At 34.5% G+C, this 23850-nt stretch overlaps 3 protein-coding genes across 3 annotated transcripts in view; 2 read left to right on the plus strand and 1 right to left on the minus strand.

The window, feature by feature from the left end:
- DOCK7_1 (Dedicator of cytokinesis protein 7) overlaps positions 1–6797 on the plus strand; it is a 53696-nt gene extending 46899 nt beyond the window's left edge. The window contains exons 31-34 of the mRNA XM_051208208.1: positions 421–511; positions 2374–2636; positions 4231–4418; positions 5325–6797. Coding sequence (XP_051066579.1) covers positions 421–511; positions 2374–2636; positions 4231–4418; positions 5325–5520 — 738 coding nt within the window. The 3' untranslated portion in view covers positions 5521–6797. The remainder of the gene's footprint in view (positions 1–420; positions 512–2373; positions 2637–4230; positions 4419–5324) is intronic.
- Positions 6798–8142: 1345 nt separating this feature from the next.
- On the plus strand, positions 8143–8612 carry MS3_00007708 (uncharacterized protein; the record flags this gene model as incomplete). Its single annotated transcript, XM_012936438.2, has 1 exon — positions 8143–8612. One exon carries the CDS (start codon positions 8143–8145, stop codon positions 8494–8496), a length of 354 nt encoding a protein of 117 aa, XP_012791892.1. The 3' UTR covers positions 8497–8612.
- Positions 8613–10238: 1626 nt separating this feature from the next.
- Positions 10239–18023, minus strand: SIRT7 (NAD-dependent protein deacetylase sirtuin-7). The gene is made up of 6 exons (XM_051216029.1): positions 14506–18023; positions 14273–14473; positions 14177–14241; positions 13999–14142; positions 12590–12688; positions 10239–11684 (listed from the first exon to the last, which is right to left on the minus strand). The coding sequence occupies exons 3-6, from the start codon at positions 14189–14191 to the stop codon at positions 10620–10622; spliced, it is 1323 nt and encodes a 440-aa protein (XP_051066580.1). The 5' UTR covers positions 14192–14241; positions 14273–14473; positions 14506–18023; the 3' UTR covers positions 10239–10619.
- Positions 18024–23850: the final 5827 nt, after the last annotated feature.

Below are 23850 nucleotides of genomic sequence, written 5' to 3' on the forward strand. Positions count from 1 at the left end.
CGAAACATCACTTTGTAGTTCTGGTTTTCCATGGAACTGTGATCTGAACACTTAACTTTCCGGTGTTTAGGTTCAAGCTTAATCGTCACCGCACTATTGACACAAAGACTGATCATTACCAAAGTTCATACTACGAGTATAGTTAATTATTTGTACACAGTTAGTGAGTATGTATTATTTTTTTGTTTATTTTTTTCTTACTTCAGAATTTAAACTTAGTAACTGGTTTTGTACAATGATTTGTAACGTGAACCTTATTAATAGTTATTATGTAACGTAAAGCAATCCTCCCTTAACCTTTCATTACCATGTATCTTACACTCTAATTATCTTTTATATGAACAAGAATTATGTTCTGTTCAACTGGATATTTTATATTAGATTTTTCAACCGACAATGTCATTATCCTTATTTCTGTAGGGTTATCTTCAAATCACTTTTGTGGAACCATATTTGGAGGATTTTGAACTTCGAAGACGTACAACTAAATTTCATTGTAATTATGGCCTAAGTAAGTCAGAGACTAGTTTTCTTTTTAATTTTTATCCTTTCATTATGTCACTGTAATTTAACTAATCATACCATAGTTGTATGAGACAGAAATATCAAATCTTAATTGCCCCTAGATATTTTCAATGAAAGTCAAATGTTTCCGACCATGTAACTGATATATTATGATCATAGTTTCTCATTAAAAACATATTAGAAGTTGTATATGTACAGTATTAAATACATTTTTTTATTTGTGGACTTACAAAATGTTAATTTATTAGTGAAAATAACTATTATTTAGGAGAACTTAAATCTGAAACCATAGGATGATATGAAAGTTAACATTTTTGATCCCCATTAACCCTTATCTCACATTGACTACACTGATGTACTTATGAGTAAGAACATAAAAACATTTACAATTGGTATCAGATGAACTTACTGATTACACAATAGAACAATGTCGCTAGATTACCTTGACAGTATTGCCTTTTAACTGAGATCATGAACCGATCACTAGTGGTCTAACTTTCATCGGCTCACGATCTCAATTAAAACTCAACAATATCCACAACCCTATACTAAGTATTACCTTTAGTTTATTGAGTTGGAAACAATATAAACTTACTAAAAAATACGATATTGATTGAATAAATCTATAAAATGCCATTATCTGCTATACTCATTGTAGGACAACAATCTATATTTCTCAATGTCAGACCCACCTTCATATCATTGGACAGGTTTGTTCTCTGCGATTGTTTGTTGATGGATGAGCCCTAAGAAGCTCATTGACATCCTAAAGTTTCGTTATATAAACACCTCAGGCAGATTGAGGGGATATAACCACCTCTCTCCATTGTTTCATTCAAGCAATGAGATCAGGTAGGGCTGCCAAATCTCATCAATCCTCTTTAACTCTACCATCGATAGGATTCTGAAAGCACCTCTGATGTAAGTAGGTAATTGTGATGTTGATCTGTTAACTGGAGAAATTCTTCTCGACCTTCAGTGTGCAGATTTCGTTTTACTGTTTGCTGATACTCAAGTCATGCAATCAGCGCTTAGTCAATTGGTAATGAGTGTCCTTAAGTATGGCATGTGCTTTGCACCTTGTAAGTCCAAAGTGCTTCTAAAAGACTAGCAGAAACCTGTGCCTGCACTCGCACTTAGTAGTGAGCGGTTATACAAAGCACAGTAGCTTGAAGAGTTATCGGGAATGTTTCGGAATAAAAGCCAGTGCCAATCCGGCTGTAATTTCCCTTCATTATCTTCATAGAAGTGAGCGGAACTTCTCTAGCCAAAAGGATTTGTAGTTACAGCTTTCTTAATTGAACTGCTTCTCCCATTATTTGTTTTTCTCCTCTTTACTCTCACACACCTATTATTTTGCTATTTTTCTTTACTACACTCATCTTCCCGATTCTTTCTATTCATCATCTCACTTATTGCGTGGAGTTAAACCGTCTACATACCATAGGGACAAAGTAAACTTTTCCTGTTTTTAGTGTATGGATCAAAGATATATATTTACAGATTACATGTGAATAAGGTTGATTAATTAAACAAGACAAAAAAACCATTTAAGAAAAAGAACGATTTGACAATGCTACTTTCTTTAATATTTTATCTTAAACAATTATTAACAATCTATTTGTAGTTGAATATTTTGTTGTACTGTCTCTCCTTAAAATCTCTTCAATTTTTTCTTAATAAACTAAACTTAATTCCTATCCATACGACAATATAAACACAGTATTTACCTAATGTAAATAGATTGGAATTCATTTACTGAAGAGTTGGTACATTTCTATTTTTAGTGTGTTACTTCAATATTCAGTATTTTATTGTGAAGGGATTTTACTATCACTTTTTTTTCAGAGCGTTTTGTTCTTTCTCTACCGTTCACAATTGATGGACAGGCTCATGGTAGTTTAAGTACACAATACAAGCGAAAATACATCCTAACAACATCCCGATGTTTTCCGTATATGAAGACACGTTTATTAGTTGTATCAACTGAATCGCATACTCTGACCCCAATTGAAGTTTCTTTAGAAGATATAACACATCGAGTTGAACAATTAGATCGAGTATTAACAACAGAACCACCTGACGTTAAATATTTACAAATGTTATTACAAGTAGGTTGTTGTGATTCATTCAAATTTCATTTCAATTAAAAAAGTTCCGTGATTACTAGTGTGTATATAGATGTTGTAGTTCACCTAAAAATTAGCTAATTTAATTAATAAATTTATGTTCAACATTTCTCTAGATAACTGACCTCTGCATTTTGTATTTCGACAAACTACTCTAATCATATAAAATGTACAGGCGAATTTTACATTATTACATTCTAGAACTGTAAACTTATAATTATTGTCATATTTTTCTTTCATTGTGCAAGATTCTCCATATTTGGTATAAAGCGAGAGGTCGATCAGAGTTGAATACCTAAACGTGTATTGGTAGGTGATTTGCAAAAGAAAAAACAGTCCAAGTGATTGGCATGAACTGACCCCTTCTTTATACCTTGGTTTCTAATTTTTACTTATAAATCGATACTTCTAAAATAATAGTTCAAAGTATCCACGATTTTTTCGTTACTAGAAGTGTTGCTGACTGAATTCCACTTCACGATACTTAGTTATACTGGTATCAAGGTCCAATGGTTATTGGATGATCAGAAATAGCTCTGTAAAATACCAGTTGAGAATCCTTTTTATTGACGGAAGTAACAATAAGAACAGGTTGTAGTTGATATGTAGTACTTTTTGAATGATAATTACACAAGGGGAAATGTGTTTGTACTGTAGGGGCTGATATTATTTCAAGCCCACATAGTTTATTCTAACTTCTGGACAGACCAATCTTTTCATTCTTCTCAAGCCACATTTTTACCTTGTCACTTATTCACCTATTAGTCCTGACTGTTTTTTATATGATTGCGTGTTAATTATTTACCCTATTCATTATGAATCGGCAACTTCTTTTTGTCTGACTATAAATATCGATTCAACCTTGGTTAGATCGAGTTGGTTCACATGCCATCTCCGATTCGCTTCGTTTTTCTAATTGTTAGTCTGGATCAACGATTGTATGAAATATACGTATTCTAAATCCATTCTCGTAATGGACCTATTTAATTCCTTTATTCGCTAACGCAATTTAAGTCGATGACTACATACAAGGGTTAGTGGCATGTAGATTTCCATAGCAATCATTCGTCCGATCTAATCGGAGTCAGATTTCGGGTCGCACTACAATACCAGATATTGTACAGTACACAGAAACAGTATTATATAGTACTGATAATCACGTTAAACATGAATAAAATTTTAAGGAAACAAACTTTGATAACAATTGTTCACAAATCAAGTTTTAAAAATCACTAAACGGATACCGACTAAATTGTCCATGGGCATTACTACAGTAAACTATTGTTTGATAATAACAGCAGACACAAAAATATATAATGCATTTGGATATTTTGCAAAAGTAATATGATTGCTTTGTATAATAATTAAATATGGCAAACTATTTCTAGAAGTGGATATTTAAGAGAAGTTACGATGCTAAGACATAGCGCCCATTAACAAAAGTGACAATTTACAATGCCGATCTGTATTATCTCTAAAGTTTTCACCAATCTCCTACTACAATATGTTGTTTGTTTTTGTTTTAATTCGTAAGATTTCATCGGGAATATTGATAATTACGCTTTTTTTCTTTCAGGGATGCATCGGAACTGTGGTCAACCAAGGACCTGTTGAAATGGCAACAACTTTCTTGGGGCATGAAAAAAATAAACCATTAAAATCATTAATTCCCGATAAGAATAAGTCGTCTACAACATTGAATTCCACTACATATGAAGATATACAAAATCGTCTTAGGATAACTTTTCAACAATTTCTGATAAAGTAATTTTTCACTGCATCATTTATAAATGTATATGTTTTAACAAAAAGTACTGTAACAATATGTAGGTGTGTTTGTAATTTGAAGCAAAAATGAGAACTTAGTATATATTGCTATCGTCAATAGAGTATTAACAGTTAAATTACTTGATTAAAATAGCTCCGTCAGACAAAAAAACACAGATCTTATATGTTTAAACACCTTTTTAATCAATCCGTATGATTAAACATTTATTTCAGTGAATTGACTGCAGGAATAATAAAGTTAATTAGTAACTAACTAAATTACACAGGAAATTCTTGTGAATATATTCTCTCAACAGGTCACTATTCTTTACGGTACAACACATTTATGAACATAAAAACAAGAAACTCATCCATACATATGTGATTTTTCTATACAGGATACTCCATACACTGACTCGATAGCTTCCATTTATTCTTATTCATAGTTCTTAAGTGAACTAGTTGAGTCTTGATATTTACGAGACGCTTCATACAAGCACAAAAATCGAGAAATGAAGTGTATCCTTATGATTTTACATCTGGCTAACGTCGAAGAATTCCATTTACAGGCACACAACACAGTGTTTAAGTTAGGCTGTTCAAACTAGACTTAAATGCTATTAAGCAACATTATACTGAATTTATACTTATACTGTTAAGCTAAATTATTATCTAAAAAACTCAACAGTATTTAGGGAAATAAGATATAGGTCAATTGTTTTAAGCTTAATTCCCTGTTTTACATTTGTAACCAATATTGACGTGTTCTTAGAAAATAACTTTATAAAAACCTGTGCTGATAGTTTTTTGTCAAATTGTGCTTTTCTAGAACTAGCAACCACTTTTACAAAATTTGCTGACTCACTTTTTCCTTATTACACCTTTGTCCATTCCCAATCATAGATCATATGAAGCTCTCCGTCTAAATGAATCATTAATCGGTTCTGATCAGATAGAATATCATAAAGAGTTGGAAAGAAATTTCACCAACGTTAAACGACTACTTGATCCTTTGATCGTGATACCTAAATCTACTTTGACTAATGGTTTTACAGGGACGAAACAAAATGATGAATTTCCACTAAAATCAACAAAATAATGGCATAAAGTCTGCTGAATATTTTTCAATTTATTCTATACTACTGAATACCATTTCCAGTAATCACCTCCGCATTTATTTACAAAATTCCATATACTCGTGAATAAATTAAGACAATAAAAAGTGGTGATACTTAATTTACAATTTGTTCATTCTGCGATGTCAATCCGGTAAAATTCTACCCGTCTACTTCATTCTTTTCATCACTTCTGTTGTTTATCTTCACCTGATTTTGTTATTTATTTAATAAACGGAAAAATTTACATAATTTCATTCTTTCCTTACTTCTTAGTCTTCTTTTTTTTAATACCTACAGAAGACGTGTACAACAGTTTATCCCGCAAAATTATACTGTGATAAAAGATTTTTCGCACTTTTAGCCCGGATTTCTACGTTGTTATTTATTTCTTCTTGGAATTTCCTCGTATTAGGTACTTTCTTAATTTATCTACTCTGCATTGTACTGTAAATACCTGTATATTAATTATTGTATTTGAACAAATATTTCTACTAAAATTTATTTATGTGTAAATACATTGATATGTCTATTATGAACTCTGTGTTTAATAATTGACTGATTAGTTGTTTAGTAGAAAATGAACCTCGAAACTATAAATGGAGATAATTCAATCCGTTAAACTTTCTAATACTACAATAATAACAAAACACTAGGGAAAATACAATTAGTGAAACAAAATCTACGCTAATTAATACGTAAATAGAGGCGTAGGTAAGTGAAAGAAAGTAGATCATTTAACATTCTAGACTGGACATAGTATGAAGACGTACGCTATTACTATTAATTGTAGTCTGAATACATAATAATTTAAGAATTGAGCGTACGAATCCCATAAGTAGTTAAAGCAGATCAATCACTGCCAAGTATTTCATTTCTAACTTTCGTGGTGAAGATATTCTTAGTGCTTTGAAAGTACACTTTGTAACTTTACAACTATAAAAATACATTTCCACATCCGATTTGGGTTAAACACTATTTAACTTCATTTGTAGATAAAACACCCCTTTATGCACAAGAACTACTATCAAGAAAATTTTGTTCATTCCATTATATAATCAAACCTCTGAATTTTCTCAATTTTATCCTACATTGACTTTTCCAACTATCAGATGTATTATCAATGTTCATCAAAAAGAATAAATAATACTATTTTATTAACAAAATCTCACATTCCAATCATTATAATCAATGGCTAAATTGTATTTATGCTTGTTTATGGACAAATCCACAATTAAGTTATATTTAATATAAAAAAAACTACCAATCAGATATTTGTCAATTCTATAGTAACTAGTTCTTAACCAATGAGAACAACATGAAAGTTAGACCGATATCAACCAGTAAAACATTTTTTTCCTTTAAAGTATATTTTAGGATATGAATTATTTACAATATTAAAGAACTTTATACTGTTTTAATAAGCTTAAAATGTTATGGAATTTAATAAGATGAATCGATATGAAAGTAATCAGTAGTCAGAAAATCTCATTTGTAACAGTATGCCATTTGATTATTTTTTACGTATTATGTAAAGCGAATGTAGGTGAGTTGACAAATTTTCATATGTAATTCTACTTTTATCGACTTATTATCGAACCATTTTAAATCTTTTTTTAGTGGAATAGAGCTTCATATCATAAGAGATTATAAGACTGAACCATTTCAAGTTTTAAGGTGTAGCTAAATTTAGTACCGTAATAAAGTCAGCTATTTCTACAGCAACGTAAAAATCTCTACAGTATAGTTCAGTATTCTTTTTGAAGTTCAATTTTAAGAAATATTTTACTGAAATTTCAAAGTTCTGTTACTACTTTATTTTGTCTTAAGATGTTGTGCTTGTGCAGTTCTCCAGAAAATTTGGGATGGTAATCAAAACTAGTACACTTCTGACAAATATATTTAACTTCAAAAAGTTAAAATGAGCAAAGACGAATGTCAAGTTGTCCAGAGCTTTGATCTGACCATTAGTAATTTTTGAAGGATCTTTCAGTTCACGAGAAAAACAGTAGTCTATGATATACTGGTATCACTTGCTTTAAGTAGCCAACTTATTAATAGCAAACGAGTCATATTACTAGATACATATACTAACTACAATCAGAAGTTGTGCTTAGTTAGTACACTACAAATCCAAACAGTTGCACGTATATAGCTGCAGTTGATTTGTGTTTTCGCCGCCACTTCACTTTGAACAACTTTCAAACGATTAAATAGGCAACGAAGCCCTGGTTTGATGATTACTGAGAAGACCTAATGCATCATAACAAAACTAAGTGATAACACAATGAACATGTACATAGAATTAATTAGTCCGACTTCGATAATCAGTTAACTCCAGTATATTCCCTGATGTAAGTTTTGAAGATGCACTGAGAATTTATCAAACAAGCTATGCTTTGTTACTAAGAAAGCTAATTAAATACCAATAAAAGCTGCAAAACCAGAGAAACTATGTGGAAAGGAAAATAATGACGATAACTACACGTTCCTTTTGTAATTAAAAATATGTAACGCATTCATCATGTCATATAATAAAAACTTGCTGCATTTCTCTTAATAAAAACTTCACAGCAACAGCAATCGCCTGTTATTCTTGTGTGTCAATGAACAAAAGTAACCCACCATGTGAGGATCCAGTCAGTGCTCATATCACGATTCAACGACCATGTCGTCAAACGATACCTGGACATGAAGGTTTGTTCTATGCCCACTACTGCACAAAAATAAAGGGTATTCGCCAGAAGGACGGTTCCAGTTTACTGATACGGAGATGCTCTATGGATAAACTAACCGACATACCAACTCACTGTGGACAATTCCAATTAGATGATGACTTATACCACGGATGCATTGCGACTTGCTCCAAAGACTGGTGTAATACTGGTGATAGACCTTCAGTTTCTGTCAGGATGTTAACATTATGTTTGCTTACTTTATCGTATACTGTGATACTTTAGTTAAATTAGCTAATACAAACCTAAATTATTGCAGGTGGTATGTGTAACGACATTATTATTACATCACGATCAAACCAAACTTTGCATTTAACATATCATATAAGTGTAACACTTAATTTTGAAGTTTTAATTCATTCTGAACAGATATAAAATATGACCTCAAAATCAAACTATATCTAAGTTGAATTTAAAAGAAAGTTAATGCTTTTTGGTTAAACTTATGAAGTAGTTCCTTTAACAGCACCAGATATCATCTAGATCATGACTGAGTTCTTGATTGTAAGCGACTTACCTACAGGACTGAATCCCACATACGGAAATGAATATAACCCTAACATTAACGGTTCAGATCATATTTTGGTCAAAATCACTGGTAATTTGTCATTGAGCTATCAGTCAGCCAGTCAGCATTGCGCGAAATAGAATGACACATGTGCATTCGTTCAAACTACCACACCACATTAGCACGAGATGAAATTACGATAAATCCTAGAATAATGTGTAATACCAGTAGTAGTAGATAAGATCAGGCATAGTCAATACTATTCGAGAAGGATAAAGTTGAAGAATAATACAATAAAATGTATGATAATTCTGAAACTTGAGGTCTAATAAAAGAAAACGAGTGAATGCATCCACATTAATGCGACGGATCTTGGACTATGTTACCCAACTTCTACGACAACTGGTTGCGATAATCGCGTCGACCCTTATCGAGGAGTTTGTATCTACTAAAATGACACAGTCACTAAGCTGTAAGTCAAAGGTATCTTTTTTTCATTTTAAAAAATGTTTCCTTTATATAATGAATATATTCAGTAATATTCTTTGTTTATAACTTTCTGATTGTTAATTTATTGTCTTTAAAACCTAAGAAAAATACGAACCCAAAAAAAACGAAACATGTATGAAGTGCAAACTAGTTAACAAGATGTATACATGATAAACATGCAAGTAACAAGTGTGAACTAGGCATCTTTTACGGAAATATATACAACTGATTCCTGTTAACTGGAAGTTTAAACATTTATCAAGATATCGAAATGGTTAAGACTGTCAGTAAGCAATTTAGAATTGGCAGTCGCTAGCGGAAAGGTTTATAATGTAGAAACTATCAACAACAAAATAAGAACCTATGTACAATCAGTCTCCAAATTTTCTTTTCGCAACCGTTTACAACCTTAAATCGATGGAACACAAACAAACTATTTTTAGCGTCTGACATTAAGATAGTTCACTTCATCATGTAACGTGGAAGGAAATAATTACTAAAGTAAGTAATCCATCTACCAAGTACGGGTTTGTTCACTCCGTTTTCAGGCATATTGTTTGTATGCGTGAGAAGACGGGAAATAATAATACCTCTGTTGTAAAAGTTGAAGTAGGTGGAGGGTGTTTCGAATCTGAGATTTACGGTTGGGACCAGTGTTTTGATCACTAAGCTGCTGATCTTACAAAACCACGAATTATCCAATGACATCAAGAACTTATTAAGTAAACTAAGACATTTCAGATGCCGTAGCTACATAGTCAAGACACTAACGGACTAACTTCTTGAACTACTGAACTGAGTAAAAATATGAAAAAATATACCTAGTGCGGTGCGACCAAGGTTTTTGATATTCAAACTACGAAGAATTCGGCAGAATTCTACCTGAAACACTTCGATTCCCGTAGTAGACATCTCAATATTGGATCAATAGTGTTTTACGAAGTTCATCACGATAATATTTATCTTGTCTCTTAGTTCTCCTTAATATGAAAAAAAAAACTATAAATAAGAGAATTTTATACAAAAAAGGGACGGGCTAAAGATCAGGAGTGAAAAAAGAAAATAATCACAACTAGAGCCAAAAGTGAAATGTACTTTTTAGTATTCAGGAATTGATCGATTGGTGTTACGAATCCATGTTTAATTCGAGAGCAAATAAACTATGACACGATGTAATTCTATTAGGTTCTTTTAATTATGGGAATGCACCTTATTATTTACAAAGGTACTGATTCTTGTTTTGAGTACAAAAGAGAAATGTTTATTCTACGTCTAAAGAACGAAATAGTAACCAATAGCTACAACCAAATCATGTGAAACTGTACACCAAAGAGTGAAAAATTTTGAAATATTATACGGAAGAAAATGGAATGTTCAAACGAGTACGTGTGCATTCTTCTTCTGGAGATAAAGAAAGACCGATTGAATAAAGGGGATCATGCCTGTGGTCATATTGTGGAACATCTATTTCCAAGTGATCTGACATAATAACGCGAAATAGTTCATCACAAGGAACTCGAAGTACCAAATCTGCAACCACATCTTTGCACGTTGGTTGTAAATTGATAATAACCAACCGACAATTTTCAGGGGTATCAGGGATTGAAGTCGGTTTGAAAACAGAATCAACACATGTGGGTTTCTTTTTATGTTTGCTCGACGAACTTAGTTGACCGCACCTCCCAAGGCCATAAGGCCATAAAAATGAATAGTTGCGCAAAACAGTTAAAGATGAACCAACAACAACAATTAATTTAGCAGGAGTATCCAGAGAATCCGGAGAGATAGGTTTTAAATCAACTGCTTCTGATGTTTTACAAAAATCCTGACACTCCATCTTCATAGCAGGACACATTCTTTTAAACCATGGGGATCCAATGAGATATTTTGTTGACTCTTCATGGGAACGTTTGCATCCATGATTCAAAGGTTTACGGTCATTCGAAGTGGCATTGATAGCATCTTGAAGAACTTTACGGCCATGTACAGCTTCGATCGCTGATCGAATGCGATATATTTCTGTTAACCCCATCTCTGGTTGTCGTTCAAAAAAGTGTACAACAACATCTCTTAGTAAAGGTGCCTTCGTAAGAACTGAGTCCGTCAGCATCTCAGACTTTTGAGTATTGCGTAAATGTTCCACTGCTTTAAGACGTACACCTTCAAAAGATTTGGCTAATTTTCTTGCAGCATATCGGTAACTCAACATAAGATTTTCATTTGATACATTTTTCTTGTATTTAGATACTGCCGAATGTTCAGCTGTTTTCTTTAGTATATCACTGGCTATTGTACTTTCAACAGGGTGTAAATTACGACACCGAGGACAAATGCGTCCAGTATAATGGTGTGAACGAGAAGTTGTTTCGGCAACATCAAAAGTCCGAAAAACAGTGTGTTCACAAGCGATGCATTGCTACAATAAGAAATATCAAGGCAAAGTATGATTTATACTATAAAGCACTTTATTCATTTGTTTGACAAAACACACCATATAAATAATTAGACGAAGGATGAAATAATTTAAAAAACTCACACAGAAGAAAAGCAGCGATATATATGCGAAAATCAGAAGTACCGTATTTTAATTCACTGGTCTATGTATTTAAATTCTAACTGTAGGCTCACATATTACGATTAAGTGATCAACTATTGTAAGATGTAATTCATATTTTAAAATATGAACCTCTATTCAGTTACTGAGTATTGGTTAGACACATACTTGCAAAAGTAACTACATCTTACCAAATTTTTGAAGACAGTATAGACGACCTAGTTATACAAGTAATGCCTCATTTCGACTTCAAGTGACAAGTACAACTCCCTACTCTAATTAGTACATGACTGACGAATTTTATTCTAACAACTACCTAAAAACAGCGTTCTGTGAGTACTGGTGGACTGATGCTATGTAATTTGCGATTAAATGGCAAACTGTAGATAGCACAAAAGGTTTTATCATTGAGATTGAAAACTATCATTATCGATGTGTCTAACTTTTGAGTGGGTCGAAAATGGTTCTTCGTGGAATGAACATTTATCTGTTTGCAGTTTATTAACTTTTCTTATCAAGAGACTTGAAATAAAGAAACCTAATTAACCACCTCAACAGATATTTATGGATAAGGCAATAAGCCACCTTTATTTTGTAATGCTTAATATGATAATAACTAGCAGTTTAAACCTCAGTGGGTACTGTGTACTTTGATTCAAAATTCGAGTGTCGAAACACAAAACAGTCGATTTTAGCACCAGAGACAGACACATAAAATAGTTTGTTCAAAAATAAATTGGTTTATACATAAGTACAAGTGCACTCACTTCAATGAATAAATTACCATGTAGCTCCGAAAGTTTTTCACGATTTAAACCACTGCGCACATGTAAGCCATCAACATTTTGAGAAACGACATGTCGAACCTGAGATTATACAGAGACGAAAGTTTTTGTTAATCATCAACTTAGCAATTAGTCAATCAGTTCAATATGACTGCTAATGTCAACAGTAAGTGAAGTTCAGATGAAGAAACAAAAAAGTTAATTCCACATTTTATTGTTTGCTGAAACATTTATACAGCCAGTGACAAACCCTAGGTACAAATTTAGTCTTGTGAGCATTTAGACTGATAAATACCTTTACAGCTAAGTAGCATAATGATCACTGACACAAAATAGAGAAATGCTGAAGAGGATTTTGAGATAAGAAAAAAGCCTCGTCTTGCATACAAGTGTTAATTACAGTAACAGTCAAATTAGGCTGTTTGGAACGTCTGTCTACGAAGTCCACCATGCTAGAGGGGTTGAACAGATGTTGATGACAAAGTCATTTCGCTAGATGAATATAGATATGATGGCAAACTACTTCTCTCTTGGCCAAATGGGAATTACATGGGTGCTGCCTTTTAATACCGAAAGTTCAACGATCACACCATAAAACAGCACATTTGGCTGATTCACAGCTTTCTCTTCTCAGGGGTAAAGAACATGTAAAGCCCGAAGAAATTTAAACTATTCACTTAACCTCTTTCAGTGTAAAAGTACCGATCATACAACCTGCTTTTTATGCGACCACTGCTGATTATTTCTACCAACAAGATAACACCCTGCGTATTTCAAACATTACAGTCAACTGCACATCGTAGCTTTCAACAACAGCTTATATCAAACAGAACAGCAAACTAGGATGTCATATCAGAGTAACGCTTCACATCTTAGGTTGACAGGAATTTTCAGGTAACAGCTGCAACAACAATCATTTTATGGAATCAAAGTCTCTACAAGAGAGCTTTTATTATAACATTTTAGCCCAACTTTAAACCACATAGTGAACATTTCATTAAAGTCTATAATTCCAACTAAAAAGTGTGAAAAGAACTTGATTTTACTTGAACGATAGTAACTCAACTAGTGAGAACGAAAATCCTTAAACAACAAAACTTTGTGCTACGAATATTTTCTGAATTAATATACATCTCAAGTAAACACTTTTATATAATTGCAGCCATCCCGTTAGGGTATATCAGTTGGTACACATACTTCAAGAACGCTATCTACAGTGAATCTCTTTATCACAGTTAGTATAAATTCATCAGTTTAAGTGTTCATAGTAAAGTGACAGCTTATCAAAGATCCTACAATAAAGACAATTTTATTGAATTAAAGGCAATTACATGGGATTCAAGAACAAGTTTAAAAGAAACTCAAATTCATACTATTAAGTTGGTACGTACATATCCTTCATCTACCAAAACTTTGATAGCCATATGAGTGAATGTTGGCTTTGCAATGGTTGCTTCTGGAAGTCGTAACTTTAAGTTGGTGTTTTTTGACTTTTTAGGAGTTTTAATCCGTGATTCACATTGACGTATTTTATCCTAATAAATAAAGTGCAGATATTTTGTATTATACCTGTAGTTTCAGCATCTCAGTATAGTTCGCTTGATCATTTTTGTTATAACCAACGGTACGTAGCACTAAACTAATAATCTGATCATAACGTGATACCTGAATTAACGCCTGTTACGCGATTAGAATACACAGTCCACAAACCGTTTGTCCCCCTATAATCTGGGATGCACGCCGATGTACTTATGCCAGCACCAGTATAAATGACAATACTCCCTTTGTTATCTTTAATGAGGCGAGCCAAAATGGCTGCATCACGATGCCAATCTTGAGATGCCTGAAATCAAAGAACATTACAATCTTAAAGAAATGTTAACTCATCGCAAATTTACCATTATAAAAAAATATATGCGAACGAAAAGTTTTTTCCAATATATTTTCATGTTCTACGGTAGTAAGACCAAATTAATGAACCAATAAAATAAGCACGTTTACAGCGAACAGGTTCTTTGAAATTATAGCGCATGAATTTAGGATTGTTAGAAGAACATTGCTCATATTGTAACCAATAGGTAATACTAACTTAAATAAATCTAAAAAAATCAACTCAAATTGTGAAACCAATAATCAGAATAAATATGGGTACATTAAAAAGAGAAAAATAATGTGACTGAAAATTACAGAAAGGGTTTCGTCGAAGATTACATAGTGCGTAAAATGATATGAATTGAGTGATAATGTTAATTCAATACAAAGTATAGGAAGAGGCTGGAGATACTTATGATATACACTAAGCCCCAGTATTCCGATCACTATAACCATCGCTTCTACCATTTGACAGACATTGGAAGGTGATTACTGACACGACGGATTTATCCTGGCTATATGATTCGTCTGAACTAAATAGGGCGGGACCGAGCTATTTACGGTTTTACTATTTCGCTTACCCATAATGGAGGGATTAAGGAGCGAGAAAATGTGAATCCATGAATCGTCGGTGAGTGTGACTTGCTACACAGTAGTCGAATAGATAAATACAAAGGGCTTAGTAGTTTGGTTGATCAGCCCTTAAGTATGTGACACCACCATAAGCACGGAGAACTTGTTGCTTAACACTCTCTCCACTATCCTGGGTAATTTCGGGATTATTACTTTACTGGCAACACAACCTCTGGATTGTAGAGATTTCCTATTAGAAGTCTAAATATCTGCTTTACAAAATTTGTAACCAGATATTTGTTTGTAAATATCCCACATATTAATTTTTTCTCAGTATTATGCACGGCTTTCAGATTTTCTGTGATAGTATGAGTAGAGAATATGGCCGCTATGCTGTAAATAAGTGGTCTTACTAAGTTTGTTTCGTACTGCAGAAACACAAGGTTGGAGAAATGTGTATTTTCCACCACCCAAGTATTTTCTTGTTTAAATTCCTTATCCATTTATCAACTCGTTTCGCTAGCAAAACATCCTACCTTAACGTTCATCACATGCGAACTCAGTGACAGAGTATACTTCGTCAAATTGCCTACGATCTCTGGTACTATTTTTATAAAGGATAACTGTATCCACCATACGACAGTAAAGTCTGAACTCATGAGTAAACTTATAAAGTGGACCGTTTACAAGTTTAATTGAAAATGTGTCAGCTAATATATACTTGATGGTAAACTCATTGAGGCCAATCCTTTGTTTGTAGATTTTGCCGTTACAAATCAAATATTGTGATAAAGTAATAACACTTATGATGGCAAACGAAATTCCTTTGTTTCATTTCTTCCGAGTTACCGACATATATATTCGACGGTCACCATGGTTGGAACAATTAAGAATCATGATGTTACATCTAGAGGCTCTGTCCTTGTTTTGAAGTGTTTACACGTTTGCTCTTGTTGACAATTCCGGAGATATAGTCAGCACTACTTCACAATCTTCGTGTAGAGGGGTTTCAAAGTAGTTACCAACCCATTCATAATAGTATAAGAGAAGTTATACATATCTGTTGGTCTCGATGGACATTCGACAATTCATATAACCTTGATAAATGAGTTTCCATCGCCCTAATTGTTTCGTACGAGTTTGACAAAATCATATATTAATCTTCGAGCATCATTGAAGATTTTATAAGGTTATTCTCTATACCGTCAGTAAGATCATTTTGGTTAGTCAGTTCCTGGAAATCTTTCTCTCGAGAACAAATTCCGACTCTTTATCCACTTTTAAAGTCGAAAAATGTTTAGAATTTGTCAGTGTATTAATGATATCCTAGTGTTTCTCCGTCAGAAAGCTCCTGTTGTTATTTCTGTTGTTCCTATACTGGCAATAAATAGATTTGATTTGAAACGTCCTAGTTCCATATCACAATGCGGTACTACACATAATATCAAAGTACTAAGGTTTTTTGAACTGAATGTACGTATTTACATGATCTTAATGATTGTATCGAAAAGTTTTAGAACGAAGGGCAATACCTTTAGCTTTTTTGTTTAGTTTGGTACAAAACGCTTACGACAATTCCTCTCAAGATTTGCTGTCTGCCATTTGATCTTCTGGAGCTCCGAAAATAAGCTATTTATCCACTTTGTTTCGTAAACCAACATTAAACTAATACATATGAGAAAGTGAAGCGATGTTTAGACCGAAATAGTGGTCGAAAGCTGAGTGACTTGTCAGTGAGGTGGAATGAATAGAAGCTCCATAAAAAGTCATTATTGGCCTTCTATCCGCTATGATTAATACCCAAAGAAAACCTTGGTATCGGTAGGCACCACTACATGTACTATATGATGTGACATAATAATATTACGAAGAATTGGAAAAGAAATCACACAACCAATATACAGGTAAAAATGTATAGATAAATATTTTCAGCGAGCTCACAACCAAGATGCATTTTATTGTTAGAAGTTCCTACCACCTGACAGAAATACAACAGGAAAATTCCCACTGGGCGAAGCATATATCCAACTGGAGTTGTACGATCGTTAGACCTGATTTAGATAGTTACGGTGGACCATTCGGTAATAATCGAACACAGCCACCCTTCACTATGTGCAGCCAAGCTACTAGCTTTCTGTTTTTCCAACCGGTTAGTGACGAGCAGTGTGGAAGATATTGGGATAGAACATGTAGAACGTGACCAGGCTGATGAAGCCGTGTTAAATACTAAAATGAAGACACTTCCACACATGACTTGACAAGCACCCATAACAAGGACCAAAAGAAACGAAAATTCACTATGGTTGAGGTCTGTTAACTCGGGTGTTTTATTATGTCACCATCCTCTGATAAAACATATTCCAAAGCCGAATATCAGTGTCACAATATTGATCGGTCAAAGTATCTTTAGAAACACCCATTATAACAGTGACTTAGTGGTTAAGGCACTGTCACTTTATCCACCTTCGGCTACATAGGCTTGGTCAGGTGTCCAAACTTGTACCCAGTAAATGAGTCGCCAACCGGTATGATGTACATCATACCGGTTGGCGACTTTAGTACGTACTATAACTTCATCCATCACATCTGTACAAAATGATCAGTGTAAGTCCCGACTTCCGCACACAAATGACTTAATACGGGTCGTGGTTTGAGATGTACATTAACCTCTGGAATTAAAGGCTGAGGGCAAGGTATAAACGGTAATCCCTTTCAAATCTGTCCGCCGTTTCGTTTCAGCGACCTTGAACGCGCTGACTGGAAGCGGGCATTCCGTATTTCAATTGCCGTGTGTGTGTTGGGTCCTATGAGTATTAAATGTTTCCATATATAAGTCATCTTTTGATGCATAATAAACACTAAATAACTGCTAAGAGCATTAACTGAGTATTTTCTGTTTTGTAGTGCACACTTTAGCTCTGTTGTTCCTTCGAAACTTGATCTGTGGTCCTAAGTGCTGTAGTGAAAGTCAATAGCTATATATAATTTGTTGATAAGGTCCGGAAAACAACGTAAGAAAGATAAAATAACGTAAAAGGTTATAGATGCGCATAGTTTTTGTGAGTTAAGACGAAATGTCAACTGAAGGGTAAGTCCTAAATATTTGTTGTTCTTCCTTCAGTTAATTTTTTTCAAGGAATAACCTTTTTTTAATAGCTATTGTATGTTGTATCTAGTGCTTCATGCTCAAGTGAAATTTCAGTGAACGTAAGCGACGCGTTCCAACGTATTATGCTGAATAAGAGATTCGGAAGCTGGATTGAATTAGATAATGCGCTAAAGGATTTCCATAAAGTATGATGGGATAAATCTATGTTTTCTCAGACGACCCATACACACTATGTTCACGCAGAAAGTAGATTGTTGAAGGATGTGAGATATAAATACTTGTTCGTAGTGTTTCGTTGCACGTTTGGTCGTAAACGTAAATCAGAAGGTCTGAATGTGATTAAAAAACCGTGAGGACTCTAACTAATGTGTTACCTTTAAGGTCTAAATTTTTAAATTGCCAATCGATGTTTCGCGCAAGATTGGGGGGTCAACAATACGTTATAAAATCTTACAACATGACTCACAACCATCCGTGTACAAGTTCGTGGATGGTTTGTGATCCGTTGAGTAGACGATTGTCATCAGAAGAAAAAGAAAACTTGAAACCAGTTATATTGCACTGTCAGTCGACGGACGAAGTTATCGAAAGTATTAAGGGAAGAACAGGTAAGCAGGTGACCGCTGCTGATGTCAAAAATATGAAAGCTGAACTCTCCACTGGTAAGTGTATATAAATATATTTCAGGTTGGACTCGGAAGCAGGTATTGCAGATGATGCGACAAAACGGTCAAGTTAGAGAGCATGCATACAATTATGATGCTCCACAGCGTCTTATACCCTTGCTGAACATGTTGACCCCATTCGCAAGATCCAAAGTGTTATACGAACTAAAAAGAATGCGTTTCGTTAACTTAGAATATGAAAGCGGCGAGTGGTTGTTTATGCTTGACCGCGGACAACATTACGAAGTAGATGTAAGTATATGTGAATGCAATTGTAGCACGTTTAATATGTGTCGATATCCGTGCCGCCATCTCCTGCTGGCATATATTAAAAGACGAAGTCTAACAGGTAAGCTATTTAAATTATAAAATATAAACTGCATAGCTCATCAACTTCTTAGGTGTTGCTGTAGATGGAAATTAGACAATACGCACAATTTACAAAACAACACAGTAATTTCATTACGGAGACGAAGTAAAGAATATATACAACTTCAACGGCTCCAAAGAATGTGCAAACAACGAATTGTTGAGAAATATGGTGAACGCTTCGCGAATCAGGTGGAGAGAAGGGGCTACAATTTTTACTTAAGAATTATAAACAGCTAGACAGCAGGTTTACGATTAACAGTTCTTTGTGGCTTTATTTTATACCACTATTTATACAACTTGTAAACTTATCTTTCCACTTTAGTAGTCATGAAAAATCAATAAACTTTTTCTCATTTTTTTATTTTAGTCTTCTTCATACTTTCATGGGGAGGTTTACCAATCGCTTTAACGAATAATTGTGTGTGAAAATTAAGAATTTGTACTACTGTATTAGTTACGAACTGTCGTTAGAACTTAGCGTTATATCGTTGTTCATTGTCAGGAATCAATGAGTCAAATAAAACAATAATGCGACTTCCACGTAAAACCTTACAGATTAAACAACCGCCTTACATATTTTCCGTTGTCAGATTACGTCCATCATCAAGTTAGTATTAGTACGTAACTGGACAATTTCATGCAGCTAGTTCCTTGATAAGATGGATTACGTAATCCTTAGACCACCCTTCCACTCACACTTCTTTGCTAAATTATGTTAACTCTTCAGATTGTCTTCACTTATCTTATTAGTTCTTAATTCAATGATTTATTCATTACATCTAGAATTATCACACAATTTATCTTATATGCTTCTGAGCTTCACTCGACTATTACACCACCCATCCTTTATGTTCCCTTAAGTCTAACACCAAATGACCTTTGACCTGTTCAAGCATATACATATGTATAGTTATTATTGATAACCTAGGTCATTCCAATTCTTTGCTTTCTATTATATTTCATACTATTTCTTCCCTCAATCTTAAATTATAATGCATATTCAGTTGTATGCAACTTGTGAGAAACCACGAAATGTAATGCAGTCACATGGTTGTGCGTCAATATTTGTTTTGGCTTTATTTAGACCATAATTATACAAACTTACAGGATTTATAATGTAAAACACTGCTTATGGTTGTTATATTTATATTTAAATAATTCATTAGATGAGTGAACATGGCGGTAGGCAATATAAAACAGTTATCGTAAACTTGTAAACCGGTTTTCCACACGATCTTCCGTAATCCTAAATTCCATAAGCTTCATACTATTCTGAAAAACAACAAATCCGTTTTGAGACAAACAATTAAACTTTGTTCTCAGTATCATATTCAATAAGTTATTCAAATAGCAAGTAACAGACTGTGCCTATAAGTCTTTTATTAACAAGTAGTGACATTCATTCATAACTTCCTAAGTAACACAACAACTGTATTACCGAAACGGAGTGAAGAGTATATAATAACTCATTTGTGAACCCTATAACAGACACGTCACAAATCAGTATTAACTAAAAAACATGGTTGTGTCACCATTCTCACAAGAAACACCGATCGTTTTATTCATGAAGATTTTGTTCCTACTTGATGTGGTGTTATACACTATTACTGCAGACATTCAGAAAGCCGCTGGACAACACTATAAACGTCAATTGTTACTCACATATTTTTTTTATACGTTACATAATTATGTCACTTCAGTACAAAACAATGGTACCTCTAATGGATATAACTTTTTATGGCTAAATACAAACAAGTTATATAATATTCACAATTAGGTTAACGCTTGATTGCTTCTACTTACATTTTATAAACAACTACCGACATCCATGTTCACCGTCACCGCAATCAAGGAGGTGAACCATATGTAAAAGATTTTACGGTTCATTTTCATGAAAACTCAATATGTGATGTATTTTTTGACTAGAAACACGGTGAACTTTACTTGCTTGAGTTTGTATTGTTACAAATAACTATATTAAGCTAACTTCAGATTTACTTACGTGGTGAGCAAGAAATACGTCAAACTGCCAATAAATTGGAATAAAAACTATGTTACAAGCACTAGCAATACAGAAATTGATGTGTCATGCAAAAAAGCCTGTTAATAGCTGATAAATAACGACACAAAAAATCCACGACAATATGTAACGTGTGCGCGAAAATCCCTGGCTTACCCGCTAGTCCGTGCCCAAGCACCAAACAGTAGACAGTTGAGAACTGCGCCAGATCTCTGTTTGTGTTCTGATTGGTTCATAAATGGTCCGAATGTTTCTCGATGGAATAGGATGAACTTTCTCTTGACAGGACTTCGTATTTAGCAGCAGTGAATCACAGATGCCTCCAGGTAATAACCTAGGCATGTTTGCCTTTATTCCTTAAGAATATGTCACTTCTTCTAAAGCACTCCCGACAATCTGATTGAACTACCTTAGTCGGGAGAGTGTTCCATAATTTGACTGCTCGTGAATAGTAAAAGACTTACCTACAGTTGATTCTGCTATGTTGTGTCTCTAATTTCCGGATACTACTAAAGTTTCCTTGAAACTCATCTTTGTCACATTTGGAGTAACACATCAGATCATAGGATATCAACACTTCTAAATCTTTTTCAACTTGAGATACCTCTACAGTGGAGTTACCTGAATTGTATTCGCATTCCGCGACATGACTCAGATGGGCTACCTTACACTTTGAAGCGATAAAGGTAAGTCCGTTGTCGTCTGCACAGCTTTTAAGTTGAGTCAGATCCTGTGGAAGTGCCAGTTTATCCTCGTGGTTGGAAACTTCTCTCCAGAGTTTTACATAATCAGCGAAAAGCAATAACTGACTATACTTGCTCTGAGAGATTGTTTATACAAGTTAAGAATAGAAGAGGTCCAAGTGCTGAAACATGGGAGACCCAACTAGGACATTCCACGGCGAGAAAATGAAGTTAACCCTGACATTAAAAAGCTGATTACTTGAATATGAAGTATGTCAATCAACTAGTGGTTATTTGATTCCCATTCGTTCGAGTTTATTGATATGACATATATATATGACCTTATTTAAAGCCTTTAAGAGGTCAAGATATAGGACATCACCCTTTCCCTTGAGATCAGGGTTGATCATGAAGATGACACAGGTATCCAGTGTTTGACAACGCTTTTACCAGCAACACCTTCCAATATGATTTGTACCCACCCAGAGAAATCAAAAGACAGAGTCGAGGAGATCGGAAGAGTGTATTTGGCGATAACCAATATATCAGAATTCTCTGATCTAATCTGACCAGCGATTGCGGTAGATGTTGAGCACAGCGTTACCACATGTGATCTGGTGCGGATGCATGACCGAGCGCCTTCAGCTAGATGAGTCCACTAAAACATATGGTCAGCATCCAATGTCGAAAACTTACAGGGCTATTTATTTTGGGGACTTATTTACCGCTACAGTCAGCAAGTTGGCTATAGATGAGTAACCCTCTCTGCAACTGTGCTGTTAGTATGAAAAGAAGTTTATGGATAGTAAATAGTCACGTGAACCGCCGCGTATCAGGGACTACATTTTTTCAGGGTATTGAGAGAAGCATTGCCGGCTGGTAACTTGAAGTTCTCTGTGTCGACCTCCTTTGAAAATTGGTATGATTTGAGCTAATCTCCAATGTTTTGGTAACGTTCTTTGGCTTGGCGAGTGTGGGAGCGGCGTTACCAAGATTAAAGCTGTTTCCCTCAGTGTAGCACAATGGACCATATACGGATCGAGAGAAGTGTCCTTGTTTAAATGCTGAAGTTTCTGTTGCACCAAGCGAGCTCTCAGGTCCACTCCTGAGAAATTCCCATTTTCGCTTGTCGAAGAAAGGCTGTACGACGGAATAAGTTTTCCTCATTGGAGACAAATTTATCGATAAACTTTTTCCGATACTGAGGCCTGTCTTCTCTTATTGCCTTTGTGCATTAGTTTCTTGTTTGTTTGAATTACCTGTATGTGATGTTGCTAACAGTTCGTTTATATTCCGCTCAGTAGCGCCTTTTGTGGCTTAGCAAACGAAGAGTGAGATTCTTGATAACCGCAGGCTGCTGTTAGCTTTTGGGGTCCATTTGTGGAACAGACAGTTCTGTAGCACATAAGACCATGTGCAGTAAGAGATCCTAATGAGCGTCCACATCAATGTGCAGGTGAACTTTTCAGTCCACCTGCTGTAGATTGTTGTGCAAGGCAAATGCGTTCAACCGTTTTCGACTGCCGTGCCTGTTGTTGGTAGGATACTTTAGCTCTGTTTTGCCGGTTAGGTCGAGAGCTTTGACGAGGTGATCACTTTTTTCAGGAGAGCCAAGCGTAAGAGGTTGTCAGTTAGGGATTTTTCGTTTGTAAATATTCAATTTAGGCGTGACGGCCTCTATTTCTCCACCTAGTTGCTGAGTTCACACTCCTGAATAATGCCTGATCTTCAATGAGGTTGGAGAGCCGAGCTACAGTAGGATTGTCACATTCAAGTTATGTATGTTCAGAGAAGTTGACTTGAGGAAGATTAAAGTCTCCTAGAACCAGGATATAGGTGTATCAGAAAGAAGTAGAGGGGATAATCCTTCCAGCATACGGTTAACAAACTCAGTATCAGTATTGGACTTCCTGTAGATAACTCCAACTAGACACCTCGGGGTGTCAGAC

This window comes from Schistosoma haematobium, chromosome 4 (assembly GCF_000699445.3).
Source record: "Schistosoma haematobium chromosome 4, whole genome shotgun sequence".
Classification (NCBI taxonomy): Eukaryota; Metazoa; Platyhelminthes; class Trematoda; order Strigeidida; family Schistosomatidae; genus Schistosoma; species Schistosoma haematobium.